The following is an 18930-nucleotide window of genomic DNA, read 5'->3' on the forward strand; positions in this document are numbered from 1 at the left end:
GAAAATCAAAAGTCCTAAAAAGAGATTTTCAAGGCTCCTTGTAAATGGTTTGAAGCTTCCTACAATTTTTTGACATACAAAAGATGGTGTACCTTGCATACAGTAAACTCGTATTCAAACAAGATGCAGTTGAAAAAACGCTGTTTTTCTTTCAGGGAACAGAGAGCTGTCATAGTTGGATAAGGTAAGTCAGAATTTTTAATATAAGTAGTTTTCAACACCTGGCGAGAACTGTGCAAAAGACCTTCAAAGATTCTGGAGTAAAAGACAAAAATTGCGTTTCGTGCATAGAATGAAAACAATAGCAGACCGATGCAAAAACACAACAGATTCATGAGACGAGTTTCTCCTCTTAACATCAAATAAAACCTACAGACGAGATACCAAGGCTAGTCTGAAGCTTTGAAGAGCAAACTGGCTTAGGATTTGCATGAATCAAACCAAATTTGATAAATAATGAAATTTCTTTTAATTCATGATAACCAGAGCAACGAGGGAAGAAACGCGAAACCATCGTTCTCCAATGTCTTGAAATTCATGTCATCTTTAATTACTGACGTCCCTAGAACAAACGATAAAATCATTAAGTGAAAGAAGGGCTCATGACTGTAAGAATATGGGACAATGTCCTGGAACAAAGCTGTTGTCGAGGGTTGGCGTTAGATTTTTTGTTATAATTGAACTTAGTTTTGTAACAAAAACCTTCTGAAATTATTCCTGTTAACACAATTTGTAGAACTCGATTTTACACGGTGCAAAAGGCCATAAAAATATCTGGAATCTGGAAAAGTAGAATTGAGCTCTACCTCAGGCAACCGTTGCAAGAGCAAAAACTGTGTTGCACAACTCTAAAATGACAAGTAATACGGTGCAATCGACCAGTAACTTGTGTAGCAACCTCATCGAGAGACAAAATCCAAGAAACATTGCACCGTTTAACTAGCATAAGGGCCATCATACTTCCGCAAAAGATCCATTTATGGCTATACTAAAACCGTTAGTCCTACATTTGTTTCAAGGCATTAAATATGAGAAACAAAGGTAGGCATATAGAACGCTTCATGTCACACAGGATGGAATTTAAACTTTAAGAAGAAATAGATAGGGAACAAAAAAAATTATTCAGCATCAAAAATATCAAAACAATCCAAAAACGAGGTAATTATTGGTTTTAATTTTTTTCCTGATTTCAAGGTCAGTATTAAAGTAGGCAATCTATCTATAATTTTAGCTACATACCTTTCACAAAGGCGGTTCAAATTCTCTTTTTCATTTCATGGTCCCTTCTTTAGCTCGATCTTTTTCTTTCCTTTTCTCTCGCTCCCTCTCTCGTTCTCTTTCGCGACGCTCCTGCTCCCTATTTCGCCTTTCCTTCTCCTTGTTACGGTCTCTGTCATACTCTCTGTCATTATTATAGGAACGAGGTCGGTCTTTATTATAGCCTCTTTCTTGCGGTCGTTCCTTCTTTTCTGGAGACTTAGTACCAGTTGGAGATTTGACCCTCCCTTTGTCTGGGCTAGATCGGTCATCTGACGAGAGAGCAAAACAATACGTTTGGTTACCTTTCTAAATCAATGAACGAAAGTCAACTTAAATGGAATACGCTCTTGGTAAACTTTTCTAACAAGAGAAAAGTAAAAATAACAACGTTCTGCTGAAGATCGTGATGAAGAAGGTGGACCCAACCTTTACCAAGCCCTTTGCCTGCATGCCTGCCGATTCCATATTCGAAAAATACAATCTGCGCTCAAGTACAAACTGCTACACAGGAAAACCCCAAAATCAAAATTAGTAGCAAATAACATAACGACATAGATGGGTTAATGTAACATTCAAAAAAGCCTCATAGAAATTAGGTCCAGAAAATTAGCTGTTTGTACAAACAAACGCAGAAACAAATGCAGCCAAATGTTTATATTAGATAAAAAAAACCCTGAACAACAACTGTGAAGTTTTTATACCTTTCGCTTTGTTTCTGTCATGCCTTGCTACCGGAGGTCGGTATATGGCCATTGCTGGCCTCTCCTTAACAACAAGAGAAGACATGAAATTAATGCCAACATGAAACAGTGGGAAATTTATTTGACAGTTTACGAACATTCTCCATAAGTCGCAGAGGATATAAATGAAATGGCATAGCTTCGTTGAAGCATACTTCATATCAAGAATGGACACTCGGTGGTGGTAGGCGGGAATGCTTACCTCACCACCCCTGTCGCATGAATACCACTTTAAGAGCATCTGGTTGGTAATCATCAACATAATCGAAACGAAAGAATTTTTAAAAATTCAATGCGCGTGGTATTCTTTAATAAAAAAGCCAGCAGTTGAGATTTCTTCTGTTAAGTATAGTAATAATTCTGTAAAATGATGATTCTTTATTAGAAGCTTAAAGGCCAATCTCCATTGGGCGAAATTTTTCGCTTTTGCACTGACGAAAAGCGAAAACTACATGGCGCACAATCTCCAGCTCACAATAGCTTTACGTGCCAGATAGAAAGCAAATATTTGCGTGCCAAGCATTTTAAGATGTCGGATGAGAATACAAATATTCTGATTTTGCTTTAGTTGTTAAAGCGTAATAAACAAAGAAACCAAATTCTAACAAGAGCGAGAAAGCAACGGAGCTTACAAAAATCTGGTTATAGATCTACAATTGTAGGACCACCAACGATTTTTTACCTATTTTCGTATGCAAAGTTTGAACAATTGCTGTCTTTGGTGGTTCCATATCTAGTGAACGAATCAAGTTTCGCAAACCAATAGCTGCTAAGAGAGACTATGTGTGACTCTAAAACCCCTTGTTTCTGGTGATTCGCATGCATCAGTTGGACTGAGCTATAGGATAAGCCCCACAACTGTTGGTAGGATTATAAAAGAAAAATGTAACGTACTTGTAACAAGAAATTTTATATTTCTTTATCCAACACGAAGTTGACTCAGACATTTTCCTTTATGTATATAGGACGTCAAATTCACCATCGACAGAGAAAAAAGTTCAAATAGTTTAAACTTCCAAGGCGAACGTAGCGCACAGCACAGGAAATGAAAAAATTCAAATACGCATGCTCATAACCTTTCGCCGGTGAAGAGGTGAAAAAATTCACCCAATGGAGATTGGCGTTAAGTGTTATCTTACCTTGTTCTTTACTTTCTTGTCCCCGTCATCCACTTGATTATTACCTCTGCTATGTTCCTTGCTTTTCCATTTATCTTGCTCCTCCCCCTTCGATTTATCAGCAACCTCTTTCCCTTTAACTCCATCATTGCCTTGTGTTTTTTTGCCATATTCTTTGCTCGTCTCGACTGATTTTCCAAACGCAACGATGCTTGGATCCTCGTACTCAATTGATTTCCTTCTCGGTCTTTGCTCTTCCTGCTTCATTTGCTCAGTTCTTGAAGTTTTCTCTGCGAAACAAAACGTTAACATTTTAAAATGTGCATGCCCTTAAACTTCGGTTCTTCGAAACTTGGAAAATGGCAAATAGCATTCTTCATACTTTTGAGTGCTGAGTCTGTGAAACTAATTACAATAATCTTGGGGTTTGTCTCGCCAAAAGTTTTTGCAAACCAAGATATTCAAATTATGCTTATGTTCAGATATCATAAATGTTTGGGAATTCTTTGTGCAAATTGGGGTTGATGTATTCAGAAATGGTATTTGAGCTTTGAGGGCCAGGGGCAGTGAGTTTTCCAAGTTTCTTGTCTGAGCGCCTATTTCTCTTCGATTCATAAACAAAAAAGCACTTCCCGCTGAATAGGGTTGGCCTCCAACCCCAATAACTCCCCCAAGCTGGCGTGACTGTTTGCAAACTGAAAATCATTTTTATGAAAGCCCCTTACATTCTAGTAACGCTGTCAATCTGATTCGTATGGACTTTATTAGAAACAACAAAATTTTGTCCAGAGCATTCGAGAAAAAATTGAACTGCTTTTTGAAAGTAACTGGAAAGATACTGACGAGAACAACTACTTTGAAGGACTAACATATCTTCCTCACGAGATAAGTTATTTACTCAAGGTTTCTCCATATTACAGGCAAGAAGTTTGTTTGTAAAAATAGCAGAGCTTACTTTGATCATCTGCTCTTCTCTGATTTTTATCTTCCTTACGCTCATCTCGATTTCTTCTTTCATTACTTTGGCGCCTATCCTCTCTCTTGTTTATGCGACCTTCGCTCCTTCTGCCCGATGTATCAGATCTGGCACTTAGCGGTTTATCATCATCGTCTTGCTTTCGAGATTTGAGATCCTGAAAAATATATTTTAACAATAACTCCTAATAAAATCTAGACTGCACCAGAAAATAAGCTGCAAAAAAAACAAGACAACGACAACAACAAAAGCAAAAATAGCAACAACCGCAAAAACAACAACAGCAACAAACCCACAGAAATGTACAATCACAAACAGAAATAATGAGGCAAAGGAGTCGACTTCATTTTCGTAGCAAGAATGTTCACTCTTCACATTTACCATTTTATTTTCCTGTAGATAAAGCGGTGCTAAACAATTTGCAGTCTCTTTTCACAAAGACTTTGAAGTTAAATATCGCATTAGTATTACTTGATTTCATTCATAGATTCTTAGTTGAGGAGAGCTGCGTTTACTATTGAAAAAATCAAAAATCAGCAAAGATTCCTATTTCATTCTCAATCTAAATGTTCATATATAACTTAAAAATTATTTCTAGAATCTTCAGAAATTTGCAAAACTGTCCTTTAAAATATTCACGCACGAGGAAGTACACACAGTACTATATACACACACCGCTCAACTTTGGATTCCTATGAATAACCAGGTGTTAACGTCACTATAAACCTATCTCCTTCGTCCAGCTTTCAGTGACAAAATGTTTACCTTAATCATAATTGAGTGACATTGCAAACGGAGGTAAGGTGTTTTTTCAGAAAACGTTTCAGCACTGTGAAAGTGCTTTAACAATTTTGGCAAGAATTTTAGCTGCACTGAAAGATAATACCAAGTGATACAAAATCAAAACTATCAAGCAATCGAATACATTAAAACGTCACACTTACCCTTGAATCTTTCTGATCACGCTGGTCATGCCTGTTTTTCTTTCCAGAATTGCCCTGAATAAATTGTTTACTTAATAACATGCAACGTAACCAGCAACGATCACAAATCTTTGCTTTTAAAATTCTTATACTTATATTCACTTCAATTATATTCAAAATAAAAAAAACCTTTTTATTCACCTAAATGTAGCTTCATTGATACCACTGCCTCAATTAACTTCTTACTGGAATTGTAATTTTCTTTCTTATATACGAATGGCTGATTAAAAGTCAGCGCAAATTTAAGGCAATGCACTTAAAATATAGGAAGTCAAGTCAAATAAAGTGAAATACAAAAAAGATTAAGCTAGCCTTATTTATCACATAAGTACGAGCATTCTGCTTTGACACATAAGATTAGTAGCAGTCATAAAGGAAGGAAAGAAGGTGGCCAAAGGTTAGAAGATAATATAAACAAGCAGAAATCAGTCAATGCGTGGCATCTTGTGGATATGTAAAGTGCCACAATCAAAGTCACATGTATTTTACGAGATCGTTGCAAGACAGTTTCATTTTTACAGAAGACATTACAGTAGTAATAGATTAAAAATGGCTTTGAAAAAAAGCAAAACGTTAACACACATGGCACTGATGAATATAAACTCTGGACTCGAAACTTGGCCAACAAAAGACGAAAGAGGAAAAAGGCTATCCAGAGGATGTCATTTCACTTCACACCAAGGAGAAAGTCGCAAGCTTTTCGAGTTAATTTAAATTTGGCCTAGAGTTTTCGATCTACGTTCTGACGTTTTATACTCTGAAGAGTGTCACACGAAAAACCTTAAGTTTGATTCAAAATGTTTGCTTTTTTCCAAATCCATTTTTTATTCTGTAACACAAAGGGATTGCTAGTGCTAGATTAGCTGGATGTACTATAGCACTGTTAAGAAGTACGGCGTTTGTTGTTCAGCCATAAGAAAAAAAAACGACGTGGAACTCGAATTTATGCTTTTAAATAAAATCTTACTCGTCTTTCCCTTCGTTCTTCTTTTCTCTTGTTTTCTCTTTTATCCTGGGATCCCTTTGTGTCACTGTTTCTGCAATAAGCAAAATACGATCCTATCAAAGGCTGTACGACTTTTGTCTTTAAAAACACAGTTGTAGCAGATTAGGTAATGACGAGTAAAATAACATACATTCTACGTGATACAAATTAAGCTAAATATATACTAGAAGAGGATAAACAAGACAAAATCAATATAATTCTGTTATGAATAGGGGGCGCTCTTCCGTCATTTAGCTTTACTTTATGCTAAAGCCATTCCAAGAGAAATTTTTTCGATACGAAATTCATCTTTTGCTCTACTAGGCACACTCAGATGTACCTGTAACTAGTGCAATCGTTCAGTGAAATTAGTTCTGTATCAAGTTGAAATATATTATAACGAAAAAGAAGAAAAGCTTCCTTTGACAGACGACGATTTTTTCACGTCGAGTACTAGAAATACCTCAAGTGGGAGAGTATTTGTCTTGTTTCAAAATTCTGCAATTTTATTAGTTGCATCACGCAAAATGTTGTTGAACGACATCTAAATAAATGTTTTGTGATGAAGGATCGTCTTCATTGGATATAACTTGAAATGAAACTTGATCAAAACTGGAATAATGAATGGATTCATTACCTATAATTCAAAATAATATAATTTAACTAAGAATGACTCAATACATTGAAGGAGATTCACTACAAAAAAATTGATCTTCAGTTTCTCGCTATCTTGTTGTTTTAGAAGGACCCTTGCTCATATCGTAGCACTACCCTACCAGCCACCACAAACAACTCAAAATAAAAACTTTAAATTAGCAGTCTGTCCCTGAATGTGGCTGATTGGTTAAATCAAATTAGATTAAAAGGATCGCCAGATTCGACCAATAATGTTTGACTTACGCATCTTTTTTGTCTCTCTTTGAATCTTCAGAATACCGATCATCATTTGAAAACTGAAAATTGATTTTTCATTAAAGATTAAATATTTACCTGTTTGGTATGTTTCTGGTATCATGTGCAAAATAGGTTACATTTCACCTAATATTTAACCCTGACATATATTTCCTAGCACAAGGCCAGACCTACAACCAAACACTGTCTATTAATGAGGGGCATTTATACTTAAATGCTCCATTTTCAAGTTAAGTCCACCTAATAGATGTGGTATATTTCGATGTCTTCATGAAATTAATCATAATCCCTCAAGGTTTTGTTATAGATATGCAGCAGTATAGACAAAAAATAAGTTTGACCGCACATTCAAACCAAAGGAACATATGGTACGTGAAAATCATCTAAAACCAAGAGCTTTGTTTGAAAACCTAAAATGCTAATCTTGAGTGTAAATTTTGGTAAAGAAACATATCTATGAAAGAACTGTTCGAAACTGAACAATTTATACAACTCGCAACAGAAAGCGTTATTTCTTTAGCTGCTTTACAAAATCACAGAAAACCTTTGAGTCTCTGCCAGATTCCTTTTCTCGTCTCATTCTTCTTTCGTTTTCCTGAAAACAAATAGTATCAGCTTGATCTAGCTCGCAGAAATTTTTCTAATTGAATGCAATCAACACATGATCGAGAGCAATTCAAATTCTAAATACAGAAAATCTGCTAGGAAAAGATTATACCAGCAAATGAAGTCAATTGCAAGCAAAGAAAATGTTATTTACAGTGTTTCATAACTGCAACAGCGAAAACAAAGTTCCATAGCATTCCCTATTATTTCTAGAAGCATTTCTAAAATGTTCAAGGCTATTCCAAAAAAGCTAGTGGCAAAAGCAAAGTTTGTTGTATTCCCAAGAACTAACGTCAAAACCAAGCTATTTGGAAAGAGGAAGCTCAAGATATCCCTAGAACCATTTTCTTTTTTGTTCTTGAATAAAGTCATTTCACTGGTATTCGGTTTTACGTGTATATTTCAGACTGGTCGTGTTATTTAATTTTGACTCTATCATATATGTCCATTTTTGTTTACTGTAGCTAATTACTGTAGCTTAAATTTAGGCTAGTTTCAAAGAAATTCGCGCTTGCAAGATCATAAATTTCGCTTAGCATGTGTGTTTTATCATTATCAAAATTTAACTCTCCAGTTTTTTTCTACTGGCCTCTTAATTTCATGACACAATATTAAAAGTTTATGTTTTTTAGGAATCCATATCAATTTTTAAGCTTGATTTTATGCTCAGAAATTTCAAAAGGGGTGACTGGAATAAACAGGAGGTTTGAAAATTCCCCAGAAACAAATAAAAGGAGACTGCTAGAATAACCAGTGATTGGTAAACTTATAGAGAGTAGAATAAATCAGCCAGAGCTTGAAACAGGATGGTGTGTGAAAGAAGCAGAAAGCAACAAAAAATATTTTGCATCATGCAGGTGTGCTTAGAAAGGGGACAATTTTTTCGCCACCTGAACAGTCTTTGGTTGCTTACTCAATCCCTTTCTTGAAATTGGGATCTGGTTATTAGATAAACTTCTTGAAAGATTTCAAGTTATCGCTAAATGCAATCTGCAAGCATTGGAGGTTATGCAAACAGAACATTCATATATTTATCTTCTATGATTTGTCTGAGCCCTCAAAGATGCTAGTTTATAAGATGCTCAACAGTAAGCAAAGCAGAACAACCAACACCAACCTTCCCCAATTAAGTGAAATTGGATAAAAACAAAAAAGCTAGAAAGAAAGCTAGAGAAAAAAACTTTTGCTTAAGAATTAGCCATACTTTCTAATAATTTTTAGGGAGGATGTTATCACTTGCTTTTGCTGAAAGTTTTGGGAAATGTTATGAATACTTGCATTTCCCTTGAACGTTTTAGAAATGCTTTTAACGGTTAGAGAATGCTGTTAATCATTAGGGAATGCTGCAGAGGTTCTTTTGCCATGTCAGTCACAAACAAATTCATTGCAGAAAAGACCTGAAATGATAAGCTTTTTACAGATTATTCAATCTTTTTTGTAACTGACTAGCTTGTGGCTAAAGTTTTTGTGTATGAAATATGAGTAACATTGCATGGGGAGTCGTAGCTCATGAATATATTTTTATCAGAGTGATGTTGACTTTGATTTCCTTATGTCAAATTTCAAAATCTCCAAAAGTCTCCCATGTTATCTGAGGACTATCATTCATATTAAACACAAACAATCAGAGCAGCCCCCTAAAAAACAAGTTACAAACTCACCAGAGCATTCTGTCTGCTAACATTTTTAGCAGCCTTTTTCTTGTTCAAAAATTCCACAAGAGGTGTTTGTGATTTCTCCTTAGAGCCTTAATGACAACATGATATAAAACAGTATTGATGTACTTACAAAAAGAAAAGATTATAAAGGGAGAAAAAATCCTTTTTTTAAGAAATATTAGAAAAATAATTCCTACTTTATTGATTTCCCTATGTTAATTCAATTTTTGGAAAAATATGTGTTGCTTGGGACATCTTCAATCTCAAGAGCATATCAACCTAAGGTTAAGCCTTAAAAACCACTAAAACTCTACATTTAAATAAATATAATAATTAATATGCAGGCATAAAACTGTTATAATAAATTAAAATTTGAGGGGAATCTTTGACAAAGTTGACATCTGAATAAATTCAAATTTTGAAAATCATAAAAGATACAAGACAATATTCACCTGCAGCTTTGGTTGATTCCATTTGCTCTACATAAATTTCAGCACTTGGTAATGGCTCTACTTTTTTGCTTAGATTTTCTAAGAAAGCTTCATAGTCTGGATCTATTCAAAGAAAGAAATTAAACTAATGTTCCAGTTGCCAAAAGTTACTATAGTACCACTTCAATTATTTGAAGTTAGATTAGTAGGTAAGGTAATGAAAACAAACAAAATGATCAACCATTCAAACAAAGAAGATGCTAAATATCCTCTAATAATAAGCAAACTCTCTGTCTGTACTTGTACAAGGACCCTTGTGAAAAATATCTACAATTTCAAGCAAACAAAATTTATCTCACCAGAAAAAGAAACTCATTGCCATAAAGCAATATGGCATATAAATGAATCTGTATTGTTTTTTGGCACAGAATCAGTACTTCATCTATTCATTCTGCATTTCCAAGCTGTTTTGATAATCAAAGATGCACTGTAAAACCATTAAAATTTAGCCTTTTCAAGATAGGTTGAGTGTTTTGAATCACTTCAAATTTTAACAGACCTTTTGTGATTGATCCATTCTTTACATCCTTTCTTTTTCTATTCTCTCTTGGAATTGCTTGAAATGGTGCAACCTCTACAACAGCACTGCTTTCATCTCCTAAAAAAATTTAAATTGCACAATAAGATAGTGCTAAGCAAAAATATACTTGCTCTGGCATATTTTCTCATCGATATTCTTACAAAAAAATTCAAGAAAATACTATTTCATTGGAAGCATCAATTATTAAGTTAGGATAAAGCTATTAATAGCTATTGTTATTTCAATCTTACTACAACATCTTTCTGAAAAACTGTTTTGCTTACTCTGTCCCTAAAAACAGAAAATATTTTAGCTTTTTTTTAACTTTGCCAACAGTTAAATTGCTTTATGTCAAAAAATACATAATCTGGAGTGATTGGTACCTTTAGATATTCAAGAAGCATACATCAAAAGACATTCATGAAATCTTCACCTACCTTTTCCAGCATTGAAAATGAAGCCATCAAATTTATTCCTGAACAGAGTTACATCCTCAAATCTTTTGAAATTTATGTATGCTCTTGCAAATGAATGTGGATACAGGCTGTCAAAAATAAATTGATAATAAATTATTTGACAATAAATTATGACAAAGAACTTTTATTTCATACCAATAAAAGTTGAATTGTGCCTCCTTTACTTACATCTCTGATTAAATATTGTGCAACATATGTTATGTATAATCTAGATTTGGATAAAAGAAAAGCAATTTCATGGAAGCAAAATAACAAAGCAACAAAATGTCTGATTAAATCAAATTTTCTTAGGCAACCCTATTCATCTGTTATCTAGGATGCAAGTTCTAACGAAGAAGATATTGATGGCTGTACAACTCTTTTTTAAAGGTTTTTGTTTCATTTCTTCATTAAAGTTCCAGTAAGCCAAGTTAAAAAGGATATGTATCTTAAAACATAATGAAGAAACATTACAAACTTAATCAATCTTTATCTTAAATCATGCAATCTTAAATTTTTTAGAATTTTTCTTTGCCAATGTTTGGACAATCTTTGAAAACATACATCAGATAAGATGAAACACTCTCTCAGTTTCTGCATTTGAGGTTGGCATTGTGATTGGCATTGTGGTTGACAATTACTTTTGATTAAAGTAAAACTTGGCAGGTGAATTAATGTGGCCAAGTCCTTTTCGAAGACTTGACAAGAAGCAAAAGCATTTTATCAACTTATTTTATTAATTGTTTCTTTCCCTGCCAACAGTACAAGGTAGTAAGGTCAGAACAGATAACCAAACCAGCTTTGCTTTAATGTCAGCAGTGCCAAGTGCTGACCCAGATTACAAAGCTGTCTAAACAATCAAAAGCTGTTTTAAAAGAAATGTTTCATTAAAAAATTAACTAGCTGTTTGGTCGAAAAGGGGGAATATTTTCCAACCATTATGCTGGATAATAAATGTGTGCAATGCTGAATTTATGGCACTTTACAAACAAAAGATGACCCACCTATAATCAGGAGACACAAATCTAAAGTGATCATGCTCTGGAATTCCAACAAAGATTTCTTTCAAGTCTGCTTCTGTGAGTGAGGCTGGGAGTCTCCTTATCACCAACTAAAAAATGTGTTATAATTTTAATTTGAGTATCTGATACTCAGTGGCTCAGAAAGAATACCAAGGGTTACTTTTATTACTTTTACATAGACAGAGAACCAATAAAAGGTGTCTCAAGGCACCAAGAGGGAAAACCTGTTCTCTGTAACTGTTAGATACTTTTTTAGTATTGTCTTTTGTCTACTCATAAGTGGACCTTGAGTTAGATAATTATAAAAAAGAACATAAATTGCTAATTTGTCATTTCAGTCATTTATAAAGTACCAAATATCAACTGAAATTAAATTTGTTTTGCTAGATAAAAGAGACTTAAATTAGCCCAATTTTTCAAACAGACACACCTGAATATAACAGCAAAAGCATTGAACCACATTAACATATTGAGAATATTTATCAAGGCAAACATTTTTATGGACTAAAATTTCTTAATTGCTATATTTGCAATATATACATTATTATATAATGCCAAAAGCATGAAAAATTATTTTAGTTTAGCATCAAGAAATCCATAGCTAAAAACTTCAGCAAAAACAAGAAATATTTTCTTGAAAACAGACATTTGTCTGTTTAAAGAAATGCAGTAGCTAATAGGTATTATCAGAAACAAATTATATGGCTTGGTTGAGCTAAGGTTAACAAAGTCAAGATAATCTGTCTTCATCTGATTGAACTCCACTTTAAAATCTAACAGCTACCTTAAAACAAGTTGATTTAGTATTCATTTCGTTTTGTATGAAACTCACCATCACTCAATTTTTTTCTTTTTCCAAACATGGCCTTTTTTCGTATAATTATATATAATCTAACTAAAAAATTACCGAACAATGGTAGATTACCTTTGTAGGAAGCAGTTCTTTTTCCTTCTTTTTTGACTTGCTTTGGGACTTTTCATTCCCTTCCAATTTACCCATTGCCATGTCAGTGGTGTCGTCCTTGTGGCAACATAATTAATCGCTGAAAGATTGTTACTTTTGCAAACAGAAAATTTCACCATCACAACAAATATCCATTAACCTCGATTCTGTGAGATCTCTTCTGGATGAATGCCTCGTATGAACACAGGAAACCTCTTCCTCGCAATGTTTTAGGCCATTGGGTTTTGGGTTTGTGCTGTATGCTCATGGATTTTTCATTACATTTTTAGTTTTATATGAGCAGAATTGGTGGTAGGAAAAGACTGTGTTAATGATCGAAGTATATAATATATCGGCTTGTGGATTATAAACTCTCACACACAAAAGTCACACAGAACTTGGCCTGTTTTGTGATTGTATATTGTGTATCTATAATCGAAGAAAGCGTCACGTTATAAATTTCTTGAGGTTTCCACCATGTCCAAAGCATCGAAATCTAGCAATTCCTTTTTCGATAGCTCTCGCTCAATATTTATCAGTGGACTGCATTCTAGAGTGACAGAGGAAATTCTTTGGGAGCTTTTTCTTCAGGTAAAAGTCAAGACAAGACAGCGCAGGTTGTTTTGTTTTGTGTATCTAATTTAGTCCAGGGTGACATAGACAAGAAATAGACAAGAAGTTGAAATTTCTGTCCTCTCAGCAGAGCCTGTTTCTTGAAACACTGGAAAAGAAATGAGAGATAAAATCATTTTACATACCTTATTAAAAAAGCCGTAAAACAAGCAATCTCAAAGGTGTTTTGAAATTGAGTTCAATATCAACAATTAATCTATAGGCATGACCTTTTTGGTATGACCTGTGCCAGAATGGAACATTATATCATCAGCTAAAAATATCTTCTTGTGTAATTGTTCCAATGAAATTTGAAATTATGATAGGTTTTTCGACTTTTAAAAATATACTTATAATTATAGGTATTTTGAGCTACTCATTAAGTGATTTTTGCGTTAAACAAGTTTATTCATTTCTGCCAGGCTGGCCCGCTTGAAAATGTGAGGATCCCCAAAGATAGAGACACAGGTAAGCAAAGGACATTTGGTTTTGTTGTCTACCAAGACAAATGCTCAGTTCCATATGCTTGTGAGCTTTTTGACACATTGAAACTATTTGGTCGTCCAATCAACTGCAAACCACAAAACAATGGATCTAACAGTCCAAAAGCAACTCCAAGTCCATCTCATGCAATTTCATATTCTGATGATGATAGTAGTAATTACCAAAGGAATGAAGAGGCAGTTAGAACACCAAAGCTTGATTTTTTTGGAGTAGATAACAGCCCATATGGTAGAACACCTGATTCAAACTTTGCTGGCAACAGAAGGCTTCAACTCCACAGATCCTATAGTGGAGGTATGCCTTCACCTTTGCTGGACCTTAGGACCCAGGCTCTCATGAGTCAGAGCTCTCTTCAATGGGCAGAGCAAAATTTTCCTCATGACAGTCCTGGCCCCATGAGGAGGTCACGAGGAACTTATGGAGAGGGGAGTAGAAGGCTGGGGCAACCATATTAATATTATTTCTGGATACCAGAAATGATTAAGAGCTAGTGTATAGTTATGTAAAAGGCCTTTGAAAATTATCATGTTCACTAAAAACCTGGCAACAGTGTAAGGTATTGTTCATAAATTACAGAGAGACTAACAGCTCTGTTTTCACCCATAGGAAAGATTAATCATAAATCTGGAACATTTAGTAGAACAGCAAAGATATTGAGCTCTTTTAACCAGACCTTAAGTTTTCCTATAATCCTAAGCAGCTTGAAACTATCTTCCAAAACTTTCTTGAAATCTCTGTATCTCTGTATGAAATTCTTTATGTATCACTAACTAGGCATAGTCTTTTAAACTTTCTACATGTTTTTACAATGTGTTTTAAGCATTTTAACCCTACTGTTTGAAGTATTTTTTTATCAAGTGTTTTAGTGTTAGAACACTGAGCTGTGTTGTAAAGATTCTAAGATTATATTTTGTAAGCTATTTACTTACTAGGTTTTCATTGATAGCCAGTCACAATTTTATTAGAAAGGTTTTGTTTCTTGTTGTTAAGTTTCACCTTCCACTCTGATATCTAAGCTCGAGATGCCTCATTTTATTTAACACCAGAATGACAATAGCCCATTTACCTTTGTTAATGTTACACTTGTAAGTGCTTTAAGTTTAATCATGACTTTTATAAGTACAACAATCTAAAAGTTGTGGTTTTAAGATATAATTTCCTTATTTTTACCTACAGCTGTCAATGTTAAATCTTTAGAATGCACTTATTGTTCTTTTTTAAGCATAATTCCTTTGTTTTTTTTACTTTTCCTGAGTACAAATGTAATGTTATTCAACATTTTTCTTCATCTGCAAAAGAAAAGTTGGAGGAATGCTACGGTCTTGCATTTGTAGATTTCTATATTACAATTTTGCTTCTGTTGTCTTTCTTACAGTAAAGAAAAGTTTACACTGTACATAAAGTTCCATTTTATAAACTCATATAGGAACTATGGTAGCACTAAAGAGGAGGCAGAGGGGGCTACAACCCCTCAATCAGAGGAGGTTAGCTCCCCTATTGTATAGTGTTCTAAGAAACATTTAGGTTTTGTTCGTGCAAGATTTTAATGTGCTCATAATCAGAAATTGGTAAAATTGTTCAATTACCTTGCAGTTTATCCTATTGAATTGAAAGTATTATAACATTCTAGGCTCTTGGTATTTTCTAAGAGATCACATTACTGTCCTCTTTCTTACATCACTTTTATAAGCTGTTTCACTTTTCAGTTATTTATTGAAAGTGACGTTTAGTAGACTGCTTCATGGTGCTTACATTTTTGCTAATTGGATTACTTTGCCTTTTTTAAGAAATTGATTGGAAACCATGTTATTGGGGAAATGGTACATGTACATATACTTGAGATGTTGAAATAGTCAATATCTTAGCGAGGAAGCCTGAAATAGAAGGAGTAATTGTAGAATGGATAGGCAACATCACCCAGCCTAGCTTTTGTAATATCTTGCTACACCCTCAGTGTCTCTTTTTTTATCTTGTCTGTATCCAAGAAAGCACTTGTTGGAGACTGTAGAGCAGTTCTATTACTGTAAAATATTTATAATTGGCAGATATAGCTAAGTGCTTGTGCATTTATCATGCCATCATAGACAGTAAAATCCACTACAGTATTGGCAAACTTACAGTCTTTGTTTCATATTTGACACATTTCCTGACATCTTGTCCTACTAAATTTGTCACAACGTTTTGTTACCTGGAAATTTTACCACAAAGAATAAACCCCCCCCCCCCCACCCTTTGAGGATGATATGGTGACAAAAACTGTATTTTTCTTATCAATGTATTTTTGAAGTTGAAAATAACTAATTTTGAATGTTTTATCGGGAAATCATATTAAAACAAACAAAGCCAGTTCGCTTGCTAGAGGCAGAATTTTTAAAAAGAGTGGTTGGCCACTTTGAATAGGTAATGTAACATTTGCACCACCAGCAGTACCTTAGCTAAAAGGCCCATGTTGGCAGGTTAATTGCAGTACTGCACAATACGGTGCCTCCAGGGCCTAACTATTTATAAGTATTTTAACAGCTTCAATGGTTAGTTCACATTAAACTACAGAATTTTCCTATGCTGAATTTGGAGAAATTTTGTAATTTAATGTGAACTAGCCACTGAAGTTGTTAAAATACTTAAAGCAGCATTTTTGGGATCCATTGCAACAAGGAGTCAAGACTTCCTTATAAGGTCAAGGATAAATTGTGATCAGGTGACCCTTTTGAATTGTGATAAGGGAACGTTTTCAATTGAATGTACTCAAAAATGGTCTTACTTACTGTCGTGAAGCAAAATCTGTAACTTGTGTTGCATCCAAAAGGAAATTTTCCATTTTCTTTTCCGCAGAAGCATTACGTATGAGTGCTAACTATTTCACCCCAGTTTTCACTCCTTAGGTCCCAGCAGGTCAACGTTCACCATCATTTTTCTGAAACCCTTCATATTTGGGTATTTAAAAATAACCATAGCAATTTGTCCGCTTTCAGGTGGCACCTACATCAAATTAACCTGGCGTACTAAACTATCTGGTTTTGTCCTGTGGATCATCTAAAATTCTGAATTTTTGAGTTTTCTTTTGATTGCAAACCAAGCCCTCTTGTCGGAAGATCAAGCCCCTCTATTGGAATATTTCTAGCGCCAACACTGTAATATAAAGGAAGTGACAGTTACAGATAAAATTGGTAATTTGGAAATCTTTGCCAATCTATAATATGTACTATCGTATGTTTAGATTTGGGGGTTATAATACTACTCGTTAAAATTGTTCTACGAAGAAAGACAAGGAAGGCTCCCCTAATATTTTCTAAAAACCTGTCTAACTCTAAAGGGGAAATGTCAGTAAGACTGAAGCAGTGGTGGCGTCAGCTACTGCAGAGTGGGAGGGTAATAGGCGTTTCCAATGAGACAACGCCTTTTTTGCCTCTTTCAGTGCTTTGTAGCGGGTTAATTCTCCTTAGGAAATATAATCCACCCCTACATAGCGTTTTTAATCCGTTTTAGTCCGAAAATATGTAGGCCGCGTTTTTAAAAAAAAAAGGGGGGGGGGGGTAATCCTACAATAACTATTATGAGGGTGGATTTGAAATCATTTTTGTTCTCGAAAGTTGAAAAGTGAATCAACACACAGACTATCGTCCAAACGTTTTCCCCCCTGTCATTTTGGTGTCACTCCACAATTTCCTTAAATGCGTTCTGGAAAATGATAGAAACTTACTCATGAAGCTCTCTAGCCCCTACAGTTGGCATGGCAATGAGTCATCATCTTAAACATAACCAGTAACGTGTAACCTTTGACAACCAGCGGGACGATGTCTGATTTAAAGACAAGCAAATATTTATCCAAACTCTGCACATTTACTAATGTGCTTCGTTTGTTATATTCCCATCGAATATGATTGAATGAAAAGGAGAATTTGTCATTATTTCTTAGGACAAAAATAAGTAAACATTTATCTGCCGCTTTTGCCGTTACCTGTTATTGAGACACGCCGAAAAGGGTTTTTATCGTGATCAGACAATAGTTATATGGAAAGCATTGCTCTGAAAATGAAACATTCAGTCCTCAAAGGAAGGCTTAAAGTTACTTAGAGTCAAGCGAATTGAAGTGAAATCTTGTATACTATTTTGATACCCAACCCAAGTTTGAGCTGGTAATTGTTAAGACTGAAATCCAAATCAAGGGCTGAATCATTCATTTTCATACGTGCTTTAACTGGCAAGTTAGGCCCATCCGATTTAAACAGCTGCTTTAACAATTCTAGGACTATCATGTTGCGCCTTTTATGCCTTTATTCCATTTTTTTCAACGCTTTCCATTCAGCGAAGCTGATTTTCAAGGAGCCATCTAGGAATCAATACCCTTGGTGCCAGAGCCTGAAAAAGGAGTCGACTCGAGCAGTGGAATAACTTATTCGAATTCGACGTCATTTTCCACTGAGGCTCTGGTACCCAGGGTATTAAATCATTAATTACAATACATACACACAAAATAAAAGACACTTATAAATACTTCAAAGAACCATTCTATTAAAAACATAAGCAGAGGAATATAAGTAGAAAATTTAGAAAGAGCCTTAGATATTTGAAATGTTTGTATTTTGACGTTCTTGGAACTGATCGGGTTCCATTGGACCACAACAACCCCAAACAGTGCAGCAGTATCGAAAGTGGGGCTCCACCCAACTTTAGTATCAGTCTTCAAGTTTTCATTTGGCAGAAAGGGCTAGGCATGTTTAAAAACCAACATCTCTAGAAACTTTGGTGGAAATCGAGTTGATGTGTTCTTTCCATTAGAGAGAGCTGATAATCTGCAGGCAAGCTTTCCATGTATTTTAGACCTCTACAAGCTCTTTTAGACCACAAATTTTCAAGCTCTTACCACTTATAAATTCAATTTTATGCAAATATGTTTTTAGGCAGGAAGATTTGTGGAATTAGGTTTTGCAACATTTAAAGTAAATTTTTTGCCTTTTTAGCCACATTTTTGATTGTTTAAGATTATTGTTTACCGTTTCACTCAGCTAAGTCCGATTAGAATTTTTATAATATGAAATGGTTCCAGCACAGTAACGGCTGAATACGTTTATAAATGATACGTCAAGTGGAACGACTTAGTTCTATACAGCCGTGCTGAAGTCGAGCCGTTCCATGCCGAATCTT

The 18930-nt window shown here is 34.7% G+C and overlaps 2 protein-coding genes across 2 annotated transcripts; one reads left to right on the plus strand and one right to left on the minus strand.

Moving 5' to 3' along the window:
* Nucleotides 1-177: 177 nt before the first annotated feature.
* On the minus strand, nucleotides 178-12822 carry LOC135684547 (uncharacterized). Its single transcript, XM_065200151.2, has 15 exons — nucleotides 12652-12822; nucleotides 11709-11815; nucleotides 10687-10793; nucleotides 10229-10327; nucleotides 9691-9792; nucleotides 9242-9327; nucleotides 7519-7569; nucleotides 6963-7015; nucleotides 6045-6114; nucleotides 5039-5092; nucleotides 4074-4251; nucleotides 3140-3408; nucleotides 1962-2025; nucleotides 1240-1529; nucleotides 178-562 (listed from the first exon to the last, which is right to left on the minus strand). Exons 1-14 carry the CDS (start codon nucleotides 12730-12732, stop codon nucleotides 1270-1272), a joined length of 1581 nt encoding a protein of 526 aa, XP_065056223.2. The 5' UTR covers nucleotides 12733-12822; the 3' UTR covers nucleotides 178-562; nucleotides 1240-1269.
* Nucleotides 12823-12898: 76 nt separating this feature from the next.
* Nucleotides 12899-15012, plus strand: LOC135684642 (RNA-binding protein 7). Its single transcript, XM_065200275.2, has 2 exons — nucleotides 12899-13260; nucleotides 13704-15012. The coding sequence occupies exons 1-2, from the start codon at nucleotides 13147-13149 to the stop codon at nucleotides 14238-14240; spliced, it is 651 nt and encodes a 216-aa protein (XP_065056347.1). The 5' UTR covers nucleotides 12899-13146; the 3' UTR covers nucleotides 14241-15012.
* Nucleotides 15013-18930: the final 3918 nt, after the last annotated feature.

Source organism: Rhopilema esculentum, chromosome 21, assembly GCF_057945365.1.
Source record: "Rhopilema esculentum isolate cy_ngs chromosome 21, ASM5794536v1, whole genome shotgun sequence".
Lineage (NCBI taxonomy): Eukaryota > Metazoa > Cnidaria > Scyphozoa > Rhizostomeae > Rhizostomatidae > Rhopilema > Rhopilema esculentum.